Consider the following 17,492-nt stretch of genomic DNA (forward strand, 5'->3'; position numbering starts at 1 on the left):
TTGTTCTGAAGAAGTGAGCTGTGGCTCACGAAAGCTCATACCATGCCAGAAAATATTTTTGTTAGTCTTTAAGGCGCTACTGGACTCTGGCCCTTTTCTACTCCTGCAGACAGACTAACACAACCACCCACTGTGAATTATCTTTTGGAAGCTGTGCACTTCCGGGAGGGGAGGGGCGGGGCGAGGAGGGAAAAAAGGGGCGAGGGGGCCGAACCCGCCAATCGGAAGGGGAGGCTCCGCGTGACGTGGGGGGGGGAGTTTCGCAACGCTCGATTCCCCACGCCCCTTTCCCTCCCCTCGGGCCGAGGGAGACAAAGTTTCGCTGGGCGTTCTAGAACGCTGGGAAACGGCAACAAAAGGCTTTGAAGTCCCCTCGCGGGGCGGAAACTCCCCCTTCCTGTCCCTTTCATCTCCATCCCCCGGCGATGGACGCGGAGCCGCAGCCGGACAGCCTGGACGGCTGGGTGGCGGTCAAGGAGGACGCCTTCGGCCGGCCGGAGCCGCCCCACAAGCTGCGCTTCCTGGCCGCCTGGAACGGCGTGGAGGGCAAGTTCGCCGTCACCTGCCACAACCGCACCTTGCAGGAGGCGGAGGCGGAGGGGGAAGGCGCCGGGGTCCAGGCGCGGAGGAGCTGGGCCGGCCTCTTCTCCCCCCCGGCCCTGCTGGGCGTCCACCGGCAGCTGGCGGCCCTGGACGGGCGGCTGGAGCCCTGCTTCCCGGCGCTGCCCCCGGCGCTGGGCGGGGGCGGCGGCCTCTGGGCCTTGCTGTTCCCCCACTGCCCGGTGCTGGAGGAGGCCGAGCTGGAGGCGCTGTGCCGGCGGCTGGAGGCCTACCTGGGCTGGGCGTTGGAGCTGTGCGGCCGCAAGGCGCTGCTGGACACCCTCTTCGCCCAGGACCAGGGCGAGGAGGACGAGTACTTCGAGAACCTGCAGGAGTTCCGCAGGAAGGCGCTCAAGGCGCAGCTGGCCGCCGCCAAGGAGGCCTTGCGGAGGGTAGGCCAAGCTAGAAGGGGGGGGGGGTCGGGTTGCCAACCTCCAGGTACTCAGCAAAAAGAAGCACCCAATACTAAGTAGACTAGCTATGTGAAAAAACAGTATTCAGCTCACACAAATTATGCAAAAGGGTGATGTTATTATTTACAAGGGCAAGAAGCCAACAATAATAGAGATACATGCAACTAAATATATACAAAGTGTAGGAAAAACTACTTTGTTGAGGCTATTGGCTGAAGAAGCTGTCTTTTAGACAGCGGAAGCGTTGAATTCATCCGGAAGGCGCTCCCCAGCTTTGACATTGTCCAGCTGTGTTTTATGCTTCAGTCTTGTCATCTTTCTGGAAGAAAGAAATAGAGAAGTCATTGTACTTACCTTTAAAGGACTTTCCAGGTTGAAACTGACCATCTGTATTGGTAGCTCTTTAGCTACACTTTACCTTTGTATATATTTTGTTGCATGTATCTCTATTATTGTTGGCTTCTTGCACTTGTAAATAATAACATCACACTTTTGCATAATTTGTGTGAGCTGAACACTATTTTTTTACATAACCTCCAGGTACTGGCTGGAGATCTCCCGCTATTGCAACTGATCTCCAGCCGGTAGAGATCAGTTCCTCTGGAGGAAATGCCCGTTTTGGCCATCGGACTCCATGGCATTAAAGCCCCTTCCCCAAACTGCCCTCCTCGGGCCCCGCCCCCCAAACCTCCAGCCGGTGAACACATGAAGTTGCCTTATATTGAATCAGTCCCTTGGTCCATCGAAGTCAGTATTGTCTACTCAGACCGGCAGCAGCTCTCCAGGGTCTCAGGTGGAGGTCTTTCACATCACCTACTCGCCTAGTCCCTTTAACTGGAGATGCTGGGGATTGAACCTGGGACCTTCTGCATGCCAAGCAGATGCTCTACCACTGAGCCTATCCCCATGAAGCTGCCTTGTACTAAATCAGACCCTTGATCCATCAAAGTCGGTATTGTCTACTCTGACCGGCAGCAGCTCTCCAGGGTCTCCGGCAGAGGTCTTTCACATCACCCTTTAATGGAGATGCCGGGGATTGAACCTGGGACCTTCTGCATGCCAAGCAGATGCTCTGCCTGGCAACCTTAAAGGGGGGGGGGGTCATGAGCCACACCAAACACAAGGCTGTTGGCAACACTAATGGTGGTGCATCCTGATCGCGCCCTCCCTCCCGGGCAATGTGCCTAGCCTCCCTGACTCCAATTTAGCCTCACAACAAGCCTGCGAGGTGGAGTTTGCAGAGAGTATGACAACCCCAAAAAGTGCCTGGGAGAAGCTGGTAGCAAAAGGGTCTCCCTGGTTTGCATCCAGACCTCTCAACACTTCACCAGGCTGGTTCTTGTGTCTGCTGCGAAATGCCCTGCCCAGAACGCTCTTCTGGGCTGTGCAGTTTCATTTTCCCTCCTCCATTTCTTGAAACTTGACCTGTGCCTAGCAGCATAAAAGCAGGTATTAATCCGGGCTAGCTTTCATGTACATCTAGCTGATGTACGTCTAGCAGAAGCTGAAACAACTAAATGAAATGTTTTAGTTTCTGCCTTTCAGCAAAGCCTTCAGTGCCCTGAAGAGCATATCAATAATAATAATTTTCCTGCTGGGAGTAATTGCTTAAATGCTTCTGACCTTCTTACCGATTTGGCATCTTGTCAGTCGTGTTTAACGAGTTGACTTTCCTCTCTGTGTTAAACATGTACGCAAAGTGTGTAAGCACCATCTAGCCAGACCAGGCCAAGGTTTGGCCCGTTTAGCATTCTATTCCCTGGCTGTGGCCTTCCAGACACTTTTTGGCACTCCAGAAACAAGGCACAAAAACAGCTCCCCCACCCTGGCCTGTTCTCTGCATTGGTGATCAGGGGTATACTCCTCCTGTACATGGAGGCTCCATTTGGCGATCCTTGCTCCTAGCCCTTGATGGAGGAATTCTTCATACACTTGAAGAAGAGTTGATTTTTATATGCCAGCTTTCTCTGCCACTTAAGGGAGAATCCAACCAACTTACTATAACCTTCCCTTCCCCTCCCCACAACAGACACCCTGTGAGGTAGGTGGGGCTGAGAGAGCGTGACTGGCCCAAGGTCACCCAACTGGCTTCGTGTGTAGGAGTGGGGAAACAAATCCAATTCACCAGATTAGCGTCCGCCACTCATGTGGAGTGGGGAATCAAACCCGGTTCTCCAGCTCAGACTCCACCGCTCCAAACCACCACTCTTAACCACACCACCATGCTGGCTCTCTTGCTGAATTATTGTGTAAAAGCCATCTATGGCGGTTGTTGTGATCGCCTGTGATGGCAGTGAATTGTGCAAGTTGATTATGCAGGTCTTTTTTAAGGGGTAAGAAATGGGTGCGATACCCATCCCTGTGCATATGATGGATTGCTGATAATTTTGAGCTGAATGGAAGTTTTGTCCAAGATCAAGAGATCCCAGATCTTAAGATACCGTTTTTAATGGAGGGAATTTTTAAAAAATCTTTTCCCAAAAAAGCTACAATTAGGAACATAGCAGCCAAATCGTTTTCGTTTCCAAAGGCTACAACCCTGATACTCATTTCAGAACTTTCTTTTCCCTCGTAGGTCCTCCATCAGCACAAGGATACCGACACCTTGGTCGCCTTAATGGAAGTTTACGAGGAGGAAGACGAAACGTATTGGGAGCTGGTTACCGCAGCGACCACGTTCTACCAATATTTGTTGCAGCCGTTCAGAGACATGCGAGAACTGGCGACGTTATACAAATTGGAGATCCTGGTAGGTTTGGCTTCCCGGCTTCTCACGATCCAGTTCAGAGGATGATAATAATAATCTTAAATACTGTTCATTTTAGCCCTGCAGCTCAAAATACTGTAGTTGGCCTCAGCTCTGGAGACTTCCAGCATTTTTCATCAAGTTTCTAGCCCTTACAGAGAGCCAGTGCGGTGTAGTGGTGAGAGCGGTGGACTCTGGAGAACCGGGTTTGATTCCCCATTCCCCTCCACATGAGCGGCGGATTCTAATCTGACGAACCGGGTTTGAGTCCCCGCTCCTCCACATGAAGCCTGCTAGGTGACCTTGGGCTAGTCACAGTTCTCTTCGAACTCTCTCAACCTCACCTACCTCACAAGGTGTTATCCAATGACTACTGGAAGATAGTAACCCACAAACTTCGAGACGTGTGGCCAAATTTTGTGCTGCTATATATAAGGCCCGAAAGGATCTAATGTAGAAATAGGTACAATTTGATAGATAAACATTTTAGAAGCTAGCTTACTTACCTTTTTAGATATGAAATTTTATTGATATATTTTATTTTGTGGACTTTTCGATTGACTGATACTGTTTTATTACAAATTTATGTTACTCTTGATTAGATGTGTTCTATTTTTGGTCAAATGACCGTAAAATAAAGATTGATTGATTGATACCTCACAAGGTGTCTGTTGTAGGGAGAGGAAGGGAAGGGGATGAACTGGGTTTGAGTCCCCGCTCCTCCACGTGAAGCTTGCTGGGTGATCTTGGGCTAGTCACAGTTCTGTTTGAACTCTCTCAGCCTCACCTACCTCACAAGGTGTCTGTTGTGGGGAAGGGAAGGGGATGAATCGGGTTTGAGTCCCCGCTCCTCCACATGAAGCCTGCTGGGTGACCTTGGGCTAGTCAGTTCTCTTCAAACTCCCTCAACCTCACCTACCTCACAAGGTGTCTGTTGCGGGGAGAGGATGAGAAGGCAATTGTAAACCGCTTTGATTCTCCTTAAAAGGTAGAGAAAATCGGCATATAAAAACCAACTCTTCTTCTTTTCTTCTACATTGAATGTTGTCCCAGGGGTCCTTTGCCAATCACCGTCCTCCTATAACTGCTCAGCAACCTGTGAATGTGGAGGTTAGTCACCATGGTTAGTACTGCAGGGACTCTTTTGCACATCTGGAGACCCTAGTTAAGAAGCAGCCCTACCTCCAGAGTCTCAAGGCATTAAAGAAGGGGAGGACGTGTGGCTCAGTGATAGAGCATCCGCTTGGCATGCAGAAGGTCCCAGGTTCAATCCCCAGCATCTCCAGTTAAAGGGACTAGGCAGGTGGGTGTTGTGAAAGACCTCTGCCTGAGACCCTGGAGAGCTGCTGCCAGTCTGAATAGACAATACTGACTTTGATGGACCAAGGGTCTGATTCAGTAGAAGGCAGCTTCATGTGTTCATGTGAGAACAGCAGCCATGATTGAGCCGTGCTTGACATCATTGCTCTTTTGAATGGTACAGTCCCATCGGGGGTGCCAGTTAGCCTGGAAGTGATTGGTGCGCATAAAACTGGCAACGGTTCCCACTGGCTCTCATGTAATGACCGCCTCTCTGGTCAATGCCCCTTTGGAGCGCTGCGTGTGTGGATTGTGCACCTTTTGGGACTGCTGTTTAAATGTGTGTCTGGACTGAGATGTAAAAGAGATCTCTCTTCAGAAATCCTTGCAAGCGGACCGGCTGGGCCCGAAAAGGATAGAAGCCTTGCAGAAGGAGGCAGAGGAGTGGACCACGCAGGTGGAAGAAGCCGTGTGCTCCATCCAAGACATCACGGTCAGCTACTTCAAGGAAACGGTGATGGCGTTGGCAGGTAAGTCGCAGTGGGGGACTGGAAGACCAGATCACGATGGGTCAGTCTCAGTCCCTTCCTTGCCCATTTAAATGCTGCACCCTCAGCAGTATCAAACGGAAGATGTAGAACTCTACCATACTCCGACAGACGTTGCCCATGCAATTCAAAGAAAATTGACACATTATCTCAGAACATGATGGAATGCCCCCTCTTCAAACACCACCGAGATGAATGGCTCACCCCCATATTGGCGAGAATTTACAAAATAGTCCCCTTTTTGCTGATGGATAGCAAAATATCTCTCCATCATATTTTTCCTCTAAGAAATAACTGCTCGGGACCTGTCGGTCGTAGGAGCAAAGAAGGAAAGGAAAGGGTTAGTCTGTCAGTAGCAGCAGAAAGAGCTGGAGTCCCAGTAGCACCTTAAAGACAAACAAAATTTCTGGCAGGGTAATGAGCTTTTGTGAGCCACAGCTCACTTCTTCAGGAAGACTAGAAGGCAGTCTTCAGGCATTGTTGAGGGTGGCCAAGTGGGAATTGGACATAGCCGTTGGGTGGTTTGCAAAGGTTTTTACGTAGGCTCGGTTTAATTCAACGAGGCCCGGTTTAATTCGATACTCGGGCAGGAGAGCTTCCTGGCGCCTCATACTCGGGTTAATTATGGGTTCTGGCCTCACTCTGAAAGCACAAGCAAGTACCGTGGACCAGCCCGGGGGAGGAGGCTTAAACATGTCTGCCTTAAGGAAAGTTCTAGATTTGAGAAAAGCCTCCAAAGCTTTTTGTGTTGGGCTTTGTGATTACTCTGCGTGGTCAGCCTGACCCCTCCTGCAAATCATAGAGTTGGAAGGGACCACCAGGGTCATCTAGTCCAACCCCCTGCACAATGCAGCAAACAATGTGAGCATTGAGAGAGTGAGACAGGGTTGTCAGGAGGCACCTCACGTGTCCATGTTTGTGAGGTTTGTTTCTCTTAGTTTTGTGAAACACGGAAGCGCATTTCGGAATGCTAAGCAAACACCACTTAGCTTTTAATGGGTTCCTGTCCTGAGCAGGCTCGAGAGGGCTCTTTAACAACACGGAATTGACTTTTCCCTCCCCTTTACTTATTTTGCTCCCTTCTAATCTGTCAGCGATGAAGAAACAGATGGAGCAAGACCACCAACGGTTTGGCCAAGCCGCCTGGGCGTCGGCTTCTCCGAGGCTAGAAAACCTCAAGTACCTTTTAGCCAAAGAGACCCTTCAGCACATGAGAGCCAGAGAACTGTGCCTCAACCACAAGAGAGCCGACATCCGGAAGCAAGTAAGAGCGCAACCAATGCCACCCTTTCGGCTCTCCCCCCCCCCCCCACTCTGTCCTTTGCTCTTGCTGTGAATTGACATCCAAATCCCTGTGGGGGTAAAAAGGATGCTGTTACAAAGAGTGCTAATGGAGTTGAATCCCGAGCCTTTCTTAGTCGGGGGTACACAGCCCCAAATGCCGTGCTGGAATGGAACATAACTGCTGAGGCCTGTTGTGTTTAGCTGGTTGGTTCTTACGACACTGTTCTGCCGGCAGAGGAAAATACTTTTTTTTCCCCATCTGAAAAAGAAGAAAACCTTTCTTCCTTGCAAGAGAACTGAGGGGTAGAAATTCATAGGACCTAACCCAATAGGATTTGCTCTCAAGTTAGAGAAGATCTGCCAATAACCAACCAGTGAAATAAAGTTTGTTTTGTTTTTAACCAGTAATACAACAGTAGTGCAGCAGGAAAAGAGGAAGACCCAACAAGAGATGGATTGGCTCTATAAAGGAAGCCACGGCCCTCAGTTTGCAAGACCTGAGCAAGGCTGTTAAGGATAGGACGTTTTGGAGGACATGGATTCATAGGGTCACCATGAGTCGGAAGCGACTTGACAGCACTTAACACACACACAACAGCCATTAACAGAACATGAATGCTGAAACTATAAAGGTCCCAGATTCAATTCCAGGCATCTCCAGTTAAAGGGTCAGGTGGTAGGTGATGTGAAAGACCTCTGTGCCCGAAAGCTGCTAGGATCAAAGGGATTTTTTAAGGCATGCAAATTGGTTGTCCCTAAATAAGTGGGGGAGGTTGTGAGGAGACGGGGGTTCCATTGGTTTGTGGTAGCCCTTGGGGTGAGGGGGGGGGTGTCTGCCTAACCCCAGCAGCCTCACTCCCTGATGAACATCTTTCCTCTGAGACTTATAGCAGGGACGGCTTGGGTTCATACCTCTCGTCAGCCACAATCCTTACTGGATAACCTTGGGCCACTGCAGTTTAGAATCTGGAGAGTTCAGAACCTGGGGAGTCATTGTTTCTCAGCCTATCCTACCTCAAAGGGTTGGTGTGAGGATAAAACACCCTGAGGTCTTCCAAGGGGAATGGTGAGATAAAAACGTGGTCCAAGTCCTATGAGGAAAGGTTGAAGGAGCTGGGTAGGTTTAGCCTGAAAAGGAGAAAACTGAGAGGGGATATGATAACCATCTTCAAGTACTTGAAGGGCTATCACATAGAGGAGGGTGCCGAGTTGTTTTCTGTTGCCCCCGAAGGTCGGAACAGAACCAACGGGTTGAAATTAAATCAAAAGAGTTTCCATCTAGACATTAGGAAGAATTTTCTAACCGTTAGAGCGGTTCCTCAGTGGAACAGGCTTCCTTGGGAGGTGGTAAGCTCTCCTTCCCTGGAGGTTTTTAAAGCAGAGGCTAGATGGCCATCTGTCAGCAATGCTGATTCTATGAACTTAGGTAGTTCATGAGAGGGAGGACATCTTCTGGGCACTGGGTGTGTGTGAGGGAGGTAGTTGTGAATTTCCTGCATTGTGCAGGGGGTTGGACTAGATCAGTGGTCGGCAAACTCATTAGTCAACAGAGCCAAATATCAACAGTACAACGATTGAGATTTCTTTTGAGAGCCAAATTTCTTAAACTTAAACTGTTTATTAACTTAATAAACTTTAATTAAAGTTTTAAGTCTTAATTAAACTATAGGTACTGAATAAAACTTGATATCATACGTAATAGTGATCTTATTTATTGATAAAAATTAAATTGTAACCTTAGCTGACAGTAAGTAAGGTATCCATAAAATTAAATCATGAGAATGACTGACAAACACTGTACATTTTCCCCATCTGCATTCTCAAAACTCTGCAGGGGGGCTTATTGTTGAGTTTTGAGAATCTGGATGGGGGAAATGTGCATCTGAGTGGCAAATCCAAGGCAAAACCTCCCATTCATAAATGGCCAATAACCCCCCATGCAGAGTTTTGAGAATCTGGATGGGGAAAATGTACATGAATCAAACATGGCTTCCCCCCACCCCGGGCCCTGACCACCTCCTCCTCCTCCTCGCTGCCGCCGCTGCCTGGGCTCCTTCCTTCCTTCCCTCCCCGGCCGGCCTGCTGTCTGCCTGTCCGCCCCTCCTCAGCACCTCGGCTCCTCCGCCAGCCAAAACCAGCGCGAAAAATCCCGCCCGATGATGGGCTGCCGCTGCCTGCCTTGGCGCCGCCAGCCCTCGAGTGCCCCGTGCAAAACCCAGCCGTGCTGTGAGGGGAGGGGGAGGGGGGAGGAGGGTACTTTCCCTCACACACCGCCCCTCTCGTGGGGGGGGGAATAAACCTGGGGCGTGGTTTATCGTGGTCGACTTTTGGTTGGGGGGTGGTGTACGCCTCTTCCTCCTCCTCCGAAACGTTTGGGTTTCCAGAGCCGCACTCAAGGGGCCAGAGAGCCGTATGTGGCTCGCGAGCCGCTGTTTGCCAACCACTGGACTAGATGACCCTGGAGGTCCCTTCCAACTCTATGATTCTATGATTTTAACTTGAGCTCAGCAGGCCGGAGCCGGCCTTTTCCCTGGAGCATTTGCAATCTGAATGGTGTTTCCTGACGTGTCTTTGCAAATGTACAGATGGAGGCCTTTGAAGAGCAAGAGAACGACCTGGCTCGACTGGAAGAGCTGGAAATCGAATATTACGAAACCCAGCTGGAGCTGTACGAGGTGCAGTTTGAGATCCTGAAGGACGAAGAAACGCTGCTCGTCACGCAGTTGGAAACGCTGAGGCGACGAATGAAAGGTAAGACCGGTGGCCAGTTTCTGTAGTCTTATGGGGGTGGGGGTGGCGGCCACGCTGGGGGCATCAGTCAAGGACTGGGACCGTGTTTTGTCCTGCAAGCTGACCTCTCCCCATGTGGGCAGGCTTCCTCTCACAGCTAGGTCTTTGCAACCATGGGGCCGACGTCTTCTGGCATAGCTGGGAGCTTGCAAACAGCATTCAGAGAGAGAGGGGTTTTTTTTCTCTTCTGCACAATCTGGGTGTGCCTCCCGACTGGAAAGAGCCGAAGCCAAAGCAGAGAGCATGCAGAGACTAAATTAGGCAGCCCCACGCCTTGGGCAGGTGGTAATTCTGTGTGTCTCCTGCTTTGGGAATGATGGGCTCATCCATCGTACCTGATGCAGAGATATGGAAGAGTTATCTTTGTTCTCCCCTCCCCATATAAGGCCTTGAACGTACCAACTGTGAATAAGAAACATCTTGATGTATTCCTCCATATGGTAACATTAGATGGAAGTTTTAATTATTGTATTGACTCTTATTTTTATTGGTCTCGGATTGTATTAAAATAAATTTGAATTTGGTAACATTAGCAAGGATAAATTTTGCCAGATGCTGGAAAGGAGCAAACTCTCCAAACTTAAATAGTTGGTTTGACAAAAGTAAGGGAGATCTGCGTGTTAATTAAATTAACTTAATATCAAAATAACAAAAACATAGAGGAATTAGATGGAATATGGAATCCCACAACATCCAGAATGGAGAACACACTTAAAAATCTAGATTCTGTTGGTGGTGGTTCATAAAGAGAGTGATTATTTAGAAAGTTATATGTTTTAAAGGTTGTATAAGTACTGGTCGATGTTTGTTTGGAAAGAAATTTGTTTTTATGCTGTATTATTGTTAATCTTAATATATTAAAAAAACAAGGCCTTGAACATTCAGAGATACAGCTCTAAATTCCTTTGAGAACAAGGTGATTCTGTGGTATCAGAGCAAAATAATCATGCCCAGAGCCAGGCTGATTGGAAGATGGCAAGATGTAGGGTGGTCAATCAGGCAGAGAGACTGCAGGCAACCTCTTCATTGGCTTCGGTGTTTTGAGCTCAGAGAAGCCTTGCCAGTTTGCTTAGAATTGTAGTAGTGACTGTAAATGAGTTTTTCTCAGTTTTTCTCTCTGTCTTTCCTTCCCCCCGCTGAATGTAACCTTCTTAGAAATTCAGGATGAAGTAATTTATTACGATACGTGTGAAAACCCCGACGAGCTGAAGGCCTCTGAACCAGCGCTGGAAGAAAGCCGCACCCCTTCCTCCGAAATGGCTCAGCTGCGGCAGAAGACCCAGCAGCTGGAGACGAAGCGGGGGATTATCTGTTCAAGGAGAGCCTATTTCAGGAACAAAAAGGTAACACAGTCAGGAATGTTCAGGTGCAAACTGGGTGCTGAGTTCAGAATCTGGAGGGAGACTTGTTTTCCTTTGGGTTTTTTTTTTTTTAAGTGCCCCAAGTTTATAGTCCTTATGGCCTTGAAAGCGGTAGATTACAGGGCGGCACTTAACCTGTAACTGTGGTCCGTCAGGTGGTCTTCTGTGCGAACACACCTTGGGGCTCATCCAGTGGCTAGCCAAATGCCTACAAGGTTCCAGAAGCTAGCCTATGCCTACATGGTCCCAGAAGCCACAAGGATGAACCATTTTTTAAAATGTTCCTGCGCTGTTTAAAAACAATATCTTTGGTGCTGGTACGGTAAAAGGTAGCCCCTGTTCAAGCACTGGGTCATTCCTGACCCATGGGGTGACGTCACATCCCGACGTTTCCTAGGCAGACTGTGTTTACGGGGTGGTTTGCCATTGCCTTCCCCAGTCATCTACACTTTACTCCCAGCAAGCTGGGGACTCATTTTACCAACCTCGTAAGGACGGAAGGCTGAGTCGACCTTGAGCCGGCTACCTGAAACCGACTTCCGTTGGAATCGAACTCAGGTCGTGAGCAGAGCTTGGACTGCAGTACTGCAGCTTACCACTCTGCGCCAGAGGGCTCTTCAGTGCCAGTAAAACAACCAGTATATCATACAGGATCGTGTAGGAAATTTGGAGAGTATAAAAAAAGTGAAGAAGAAGAAGAGTTGGTTTTTATATGCCGACTCTCTCTACCACTTAAGGAAGAATCAAACCGGCTTACTGTCACCCCACACCTGTCATCTGAAGTGTTACAGTCCATTCTGCCATCTCAGAGTGGTGCTGCCATCACCTTCCCATCTAATGGTCTGCACTACTAGACTAGGATCCTGCAGAGAGAGGATGAAGTAGCCTCAGAACCTGACCCAGAATCCCCTGGAACAAACACACAAAAAACGCCTTATCCTGAATCAGGCGACTGGCCCATCTAGAAGAAGAGGAGGAGTTGGTTTTTATATGCCGACTTTCTCTACCACTTAAGGGAGACTCAAACCGGCTTACAATCACCTTACCCTCCCCACAACAGACTCCCTGTGAGATAGGTGGGGCTGAGAGCTCTAAGAGAGCTGTGACTAGCCCAAGGTCACCCAGCTGGCTTCATGTGCAGGAGTGGGGAAACAAATCCAGTTCACCAGATTAGCCTCCACCGCTCATGTGGAGGAGTGGGGAATTGAACCTGGTTCTCCAGATCAGACTCCGCCGCTCCAAACCTCCACTCCTAACCACTATACCACGCTAACTGTCTACACTGGCAAGCAGTGACTCCGCAGGGCTTAGGCAGTTCTTTCCCCATATCTGCCGTTCTGAGAGCCTCTTAACTGGAGATCCCCGGGGGAGCGTACCTGGGATCTTCTACAGGCAAGGCATGAACTCTGGCCCTGGCCGGTTCCCGTCCCTTTTGCACGGGAGTGCCTTGCCACGGGCCTACAAGTGGATGCGGAAAGGATTCTTTGAAGGTAAAATATTGGAACCCGTTTTCCACAAAACATGCTTGTTCTGACTGAATCTGTGCCTTTTCCCCTTCTCCAAACCTGAGCTGCGACAACACAGGATATGTACCCCCACTTGCAAGTCAATTGACCATGGATTGCCTTCTTTTCCCCCAGGACCAGTGTGAAGAGAGCCACCACCTGAGGATCCAGCAAGCGCAAGAGACCACACGGCATTTCCAGCAGCACCACAACATCCAGATTGTGCGTACCAAGAAGGGGGCGGGCAGCCAGCTTTCTGTATGGGGGTATTAGTTAGTTACAATATTGGTAGCTTGCCTTTCTGCAATGCCCAAGGCAGCTTACAAAACATAAATGCACACAATACATATATGCATGCATGTAAGGGCCAAGGAACACACCTTCCCTAAGTTTCAAGGAAGGCAGTAGCATTCTGAGTCTTCATCAACCTCGCCATAGCCTGGGGCTGTGTGTGCTTGCAATTCTGCTAGAACAGGTGCCGGGTTCAGGATTCAGCAGCCGTGAGTTTCTGATTTCTTGCCTACTTCCCCTGTAGTCTTGTTGACATTACGCCCATTTTACAGACAGGGAACTAAGGCCAGTGCTTTTTATTTTCCCCCTGAGGGTCACCCGGTGGCCAGGTCTATGTTCCAGACCCCAATGCTCTTACGTCCCTGCTTGCCCGGAGGGGCTTTTAGCTGGGCCAGGAATGGAGGCTGCAAATCTACAGGGACAAAAAGCACTGAACTGTATTTTTGCTCTGATGCAGAAAAGAGACAAAAAGAAAGACGAGGAGAAAAAGAAGAAAGCCTGGATAAAGCAGGAGCGTCAGAAAACCCTGGAGAGGCTAAAAACCTTCAAAGAGGTACGGTGATGGGGCAGTTGCCCTTCCTTTTTTTTTCTCCTTTCCTTTATCCCTTAGAAGCTCCTTGATCCATGGATCTTGAACGGCATAGTTTTGAATCTAATGTTTGAGGGACATAAGGACTGAAATAAATCTTGCCACTGACAATGTAGCCTTGGGATCCCTGTCACTTAGTAAAAAAGGCATTATGTCCGACACAGAGGCATTCGATTTATATGTTAAAAAGGGAGATATATAACGTGATTGAAGTTCCTCATAGAAGCGGCATTCCGAGAGGGCAGGAGCTAATAAATCAATAGAGCCAGAAGAGCAAGGACAGGTCCTGTCTGGGTGTGGTATGTTCAAAGTTCCATCATGGATAGTATGAACACATGAAGCTGCCTTGTACTGAATCAGACCCTTAGTCCCCCAAAGTCAGCATTGTCTACTCTGACCGGAAGCGGCTCTCCAGGGTCTCGGGCTGAGGTCTTTCACATCACCTCCTTGCCTAGTCCCTTTAACTGGAGATGGCGGGGATTGAACCTGGGACCTTCTGCAATGCCAAGCAGATGCTCTGCCACTGAGCCATGGCTCCTCCCCTATCATAGTGTACTGCAATTCTATGTCAGCTTAGTGTCTTCTTCCTTTGCGACTGTTTCTTCACTGTTTTGTTGCCCTAGACAGTTTTTAAAAATTATTATTTTCTTGCGTTGTTTTCCCCTCTTCAGTCCTAGCCCACTGCAGTTTTTTCGTTAGAGATCTGTGCTGTTTGATTGAATTAGTTCTTTGTATTGTGTTTGTGACCCGCCTTGAGTCTCAGTGCGAAAGGGGGGCTATAGATGAAGTTGATAACAATATGAATCCTCTGTTTACTGCTGAGAACTCTTTGGAAGGAGGTGGGGAGGTGCAGATGTGGCGATCGGCGCTTGTTTCCATGATTGAAATGCGGAGGTTCTTGCTTTCCAGAAATGCCCTGCTCAGTTTGTGCTGAAGACTTCCCGCTCGCAGCCGCTGAGCTCCACGCAGCGGCAGGGCGTCCCCCGCCGGACCCCGGCCACCCCCCCTCAGCCTCTGTCAAGAAGCAAGGGGCCCGCGAAGCAGAACCCTCCCCTCACGCAAGCCAAAGGGGCCAGAGCGCCCCGCCGGAAGCCGCCCACGGACGTTCCCGTCCAGATTTTCCTTCCGCCTTGTGACCCAAAGCAACAGAAGGACAGTGAGGGGGGAGCCGCTCTCCCATCACCACCACCACCTCCTCCACCACCACCACCTCTTCCCCCTCTGCTTCTGGGCACTCGTCCCGTTTGCTCAAAGTTGATGCCAGCTAGAGACGTGTCCCCTCCCCTGGAGCGTGAAGACCCTCCCGGTGGAAGTGCCTCCAGAGAGGACACGCGGAATACGTCCAAGTGCGCAGCGAGTAATTACACAGGTAAAGAGCCCCCCTCTTTCTGCGCGTCGTCTTGTCCTTCGTTTTCTCGAGGTCTACCATGCTTTCCCAAACAATCGTGGTGCACGTGCTCCCTTCGCCAGCCCTTTGGCTCCCTCTCGCCAAGGCAGCCTCGCCCCTCCTGGCTCTCTTTTTGTGGTCTTTGAGAACTGTGACCCGTGGCTCTACTTTCGCTACTTCGAGGGCTGGTGAGACAGGGAGAAGCTTTTCTCCCTCTCTCATCATGTCAGAATGGGGGGGGGGTCATCTGCTGAAGCTGGAGGGTGAGAGATTCAGAACAGATAAAAGGAAGTTTTCCTTCACACGACGCATAGTTAAATTGTGGAACTCCCTGCCCCAGGATGTGGTGATAGCTGCCAACTTGGAAGGCTTTAAGAGGGGAGTGGATATGTTCATGGAGTAGAGGGAGTATTCATGGCTACTAATAAAAATGGATACTAGTCACGATGCACCCCTATTCTCTCCTGGATCAGAGAAGCATGCCTATTATCTTAGGTGCTGTGGAACACAGGCAGGATGGTGCTGCTGCAGTCATCTTATTTGTGGGCTTCCTAGAGGCACCTGGTTGGCCACTGTGTGAACAGACTGCTGGACTTGATGTGCCTCGGTCTGATCCAGCAGGGCCTTTCTTATGTACTTAAGAGAGTCCTTAGGGTAGAGAAGGGCCTCAGACTTGACTGACCAGAGTCTGTGGATCAAGGCCAGGGAATGACGGGGCTTATCTTTAGAGTAAATGAGCCAGGCAAAGTTTAGTTTACTTATCACTTGTCTTTTCCCCTTCGAGATTAACCCGTTCCTTTGCGCTGTCCCAGGTTCCATGGATGAGGTTTTGGCTTCGCTCAAGCGGGGCGAGATCCTTCTCCGTAAAGTGGAACCGGCCTCTTCGGCTCCACCCTCCGGCTCAACTCTCAACGACAACATCCTGGCAGCCATCAGGAAGGGGGTGAAGCTGCGGAGAGTCACCCAGGAGCCCAAGAAAGATGGCGAGAGGAGCTCTGACAGCGAGCTGGAGAAAAGCATCAAGGCCGCCATCCAGAGAATTAAGAAAGTGTCTGCCGATTCAGAGGAGGAGGAATGCAGTGAGCAGAATAGTGGGGAATGGAACAGCTAACAGGGTGGTTTTTAAACTCTGTTCTCACTGAGAAAATCAGGATTGATCTGTCTGCGTTGCACAGCCGTAGGAGACATTTTGTCATGTTTTAGGCCTTGCTGTGTCCATACAGGGCAGCACTGAGTCCCGGACAGAACCCTGCATCTGAGGCATTGATGTAGCAAGTGTCCCAGAATTTTTTCTACTGGGGGAGGCGGAATGAATGTGAGAAAAGGATTCCTTCCCCCTGAAGGTGGGAAGTTTTGAAAGCCAGTGTGTTTAACTGTCATGGGATGTTTTGGTTCTATAGAAGATTTGCATGCTTTTAGGAGGCAAATCTGTCTCCTTCATGAACTGAAAGGATGGTCGATGCGTGTTATGTGATTTCCCCCCCCAACAAGGACCATAATCAGAACGGTTCAAATGGCCGTCTTCTGCTCATCGTATGCAGTGGGACTCTAATAATCCGTTGCTGAGTTTGCTGGATTTTTGTGCATGCTTGAGCTATGGAAATTAACTGCGGCTTGACGAATTTCTTCCATCATGTAATAAGAAATGTAACTCAAAGCGAAACAGCTCAAAATGCAGTGACAGTATGGATTTTAAGGTGGCTGGAAGTTGTCTTTGAATGAAGTACCATCCCTCAAACTGATGACAGGAACTGTAACACAGGTATTTACGCGGCCAATGAAGACATACCCATAACAGTGTTTCCACCTCAAGAAAGCACTTCGGTACTGACCACTGACAATACTTTTTTTTTATTATTATTATTAAGTGGAACTCCCTGCCCCAGGATGTGGTGATGGCTGCCAACTTGGAAGGCTTTAAGAGGGGAGTGGACATGTTCATGGAGGAGAGGGCTATCCATGGCTACTAGTCCTAATGAATACTAGTCATCATGATGCATACCTGTTCTCTCCAGGATCAGAGGAGCATGCCGAATATATTAAGTGCTGTGGAACACAAGCAGGACAATGCTGCTGCAGTCATCTTGCTTGTGGGCTTCCTAGAGGCACCTGGTTGGCCACTGCGTGAACAGACCGCTGGACTTGATGGACCTTGGTCTGATCCAGCATGGCCGGTTCTAATGTTCTTAATAAATAGATGATTTCAAAAGTGTTATGAACTATTAACTTATACACTGATGAAGTGAAGTGGGGTTTGTGGGGGGGGATGCACTTTATAATGGCTTTCACAACTTTTAGATTTAGGCAGCGCAGAAGCAAGCCAAAATACTGACATAAAAAACTATCACTCCTTGGAATGTGAAGTAAAGAGAATGGCAAACAGGACAGGGGGCAGGAAGAAGCAGCATTTTGTGGGTGCTGTGCGTGAAAAATGCATTTGCCTCTTAATGGAATGACGTGCTTGGCTATGAAAACCATTTCCTGCCTACCGTAATTGGTAAAGTATTAGGCGAATATTGCAAGTAGCAGTATTGGTCTGCAGACAGTTCTAAAAGTCATCCCCGGATGTGAGCTCTTAAGCTTTAGGACTATGTCTGTACTAATTTTTTTGCACAGCCTCTGAAGGTATAGAAGTCACAACTGTGCTAAGCCTCCAGCATGGTGTAGTGGTTAAGAATG

The 17,492-nt window shown here is 49.2% G+C and overlaps 1 protein-coding gene across 1 annotated transcript; it reads left to right on the forward strand.

Moving 5' to 3' along the window:
• Nucleotides 1-425: 425 nt before the first annotated feature.
• On the forward strand, nucleotides 426-15,930 carry WHAMM (WASP homolog associated with actin, golgi membranes and microtubules). Its single transcript, XM_056865672.1, has 10 exons — nucleotides 426-992; nucleotides 3,589-3,762; nucleotides 5,438-5,588; nucleotides 6,701-6,870; nucleotides 9,476-9,641; nucleotides 10,836-11,023; nucleotides 12,682-12,768; nucleotides 13,295-13,390; nucleotides 14,336-14,795; nucleotides 15,626-15,930. Exons 1-10 carry the CDS (start codon nucleotides 426-428, stop codon nucleotides 15,922-15,924), a joined length of 2,358 nt encoding a protein of 785 aa, XP_056721650.1. The 3' UTR covers nucleotides 15,925-15,930.
• The last annotated feature ends 1,562 nt before the right edge of the window (nucleotides 15,931-17,492 follow it).

Source organism: Euleptes europaea, chromosome 20, assembly GCF_029931775.1.
Source record: "Euleptes europaea isolate rEulEur1 chromosome 20, rEulEur1.hap1, whole genome shotgun sequence".
Classification (NCBI taxonomy): domain Eukaryota; kingdom Metazoa; phylum Chordata; class Lepidosauria; order Squamata; family Sphaerodactylidae; genus Euleptes; species Euleptes europaea.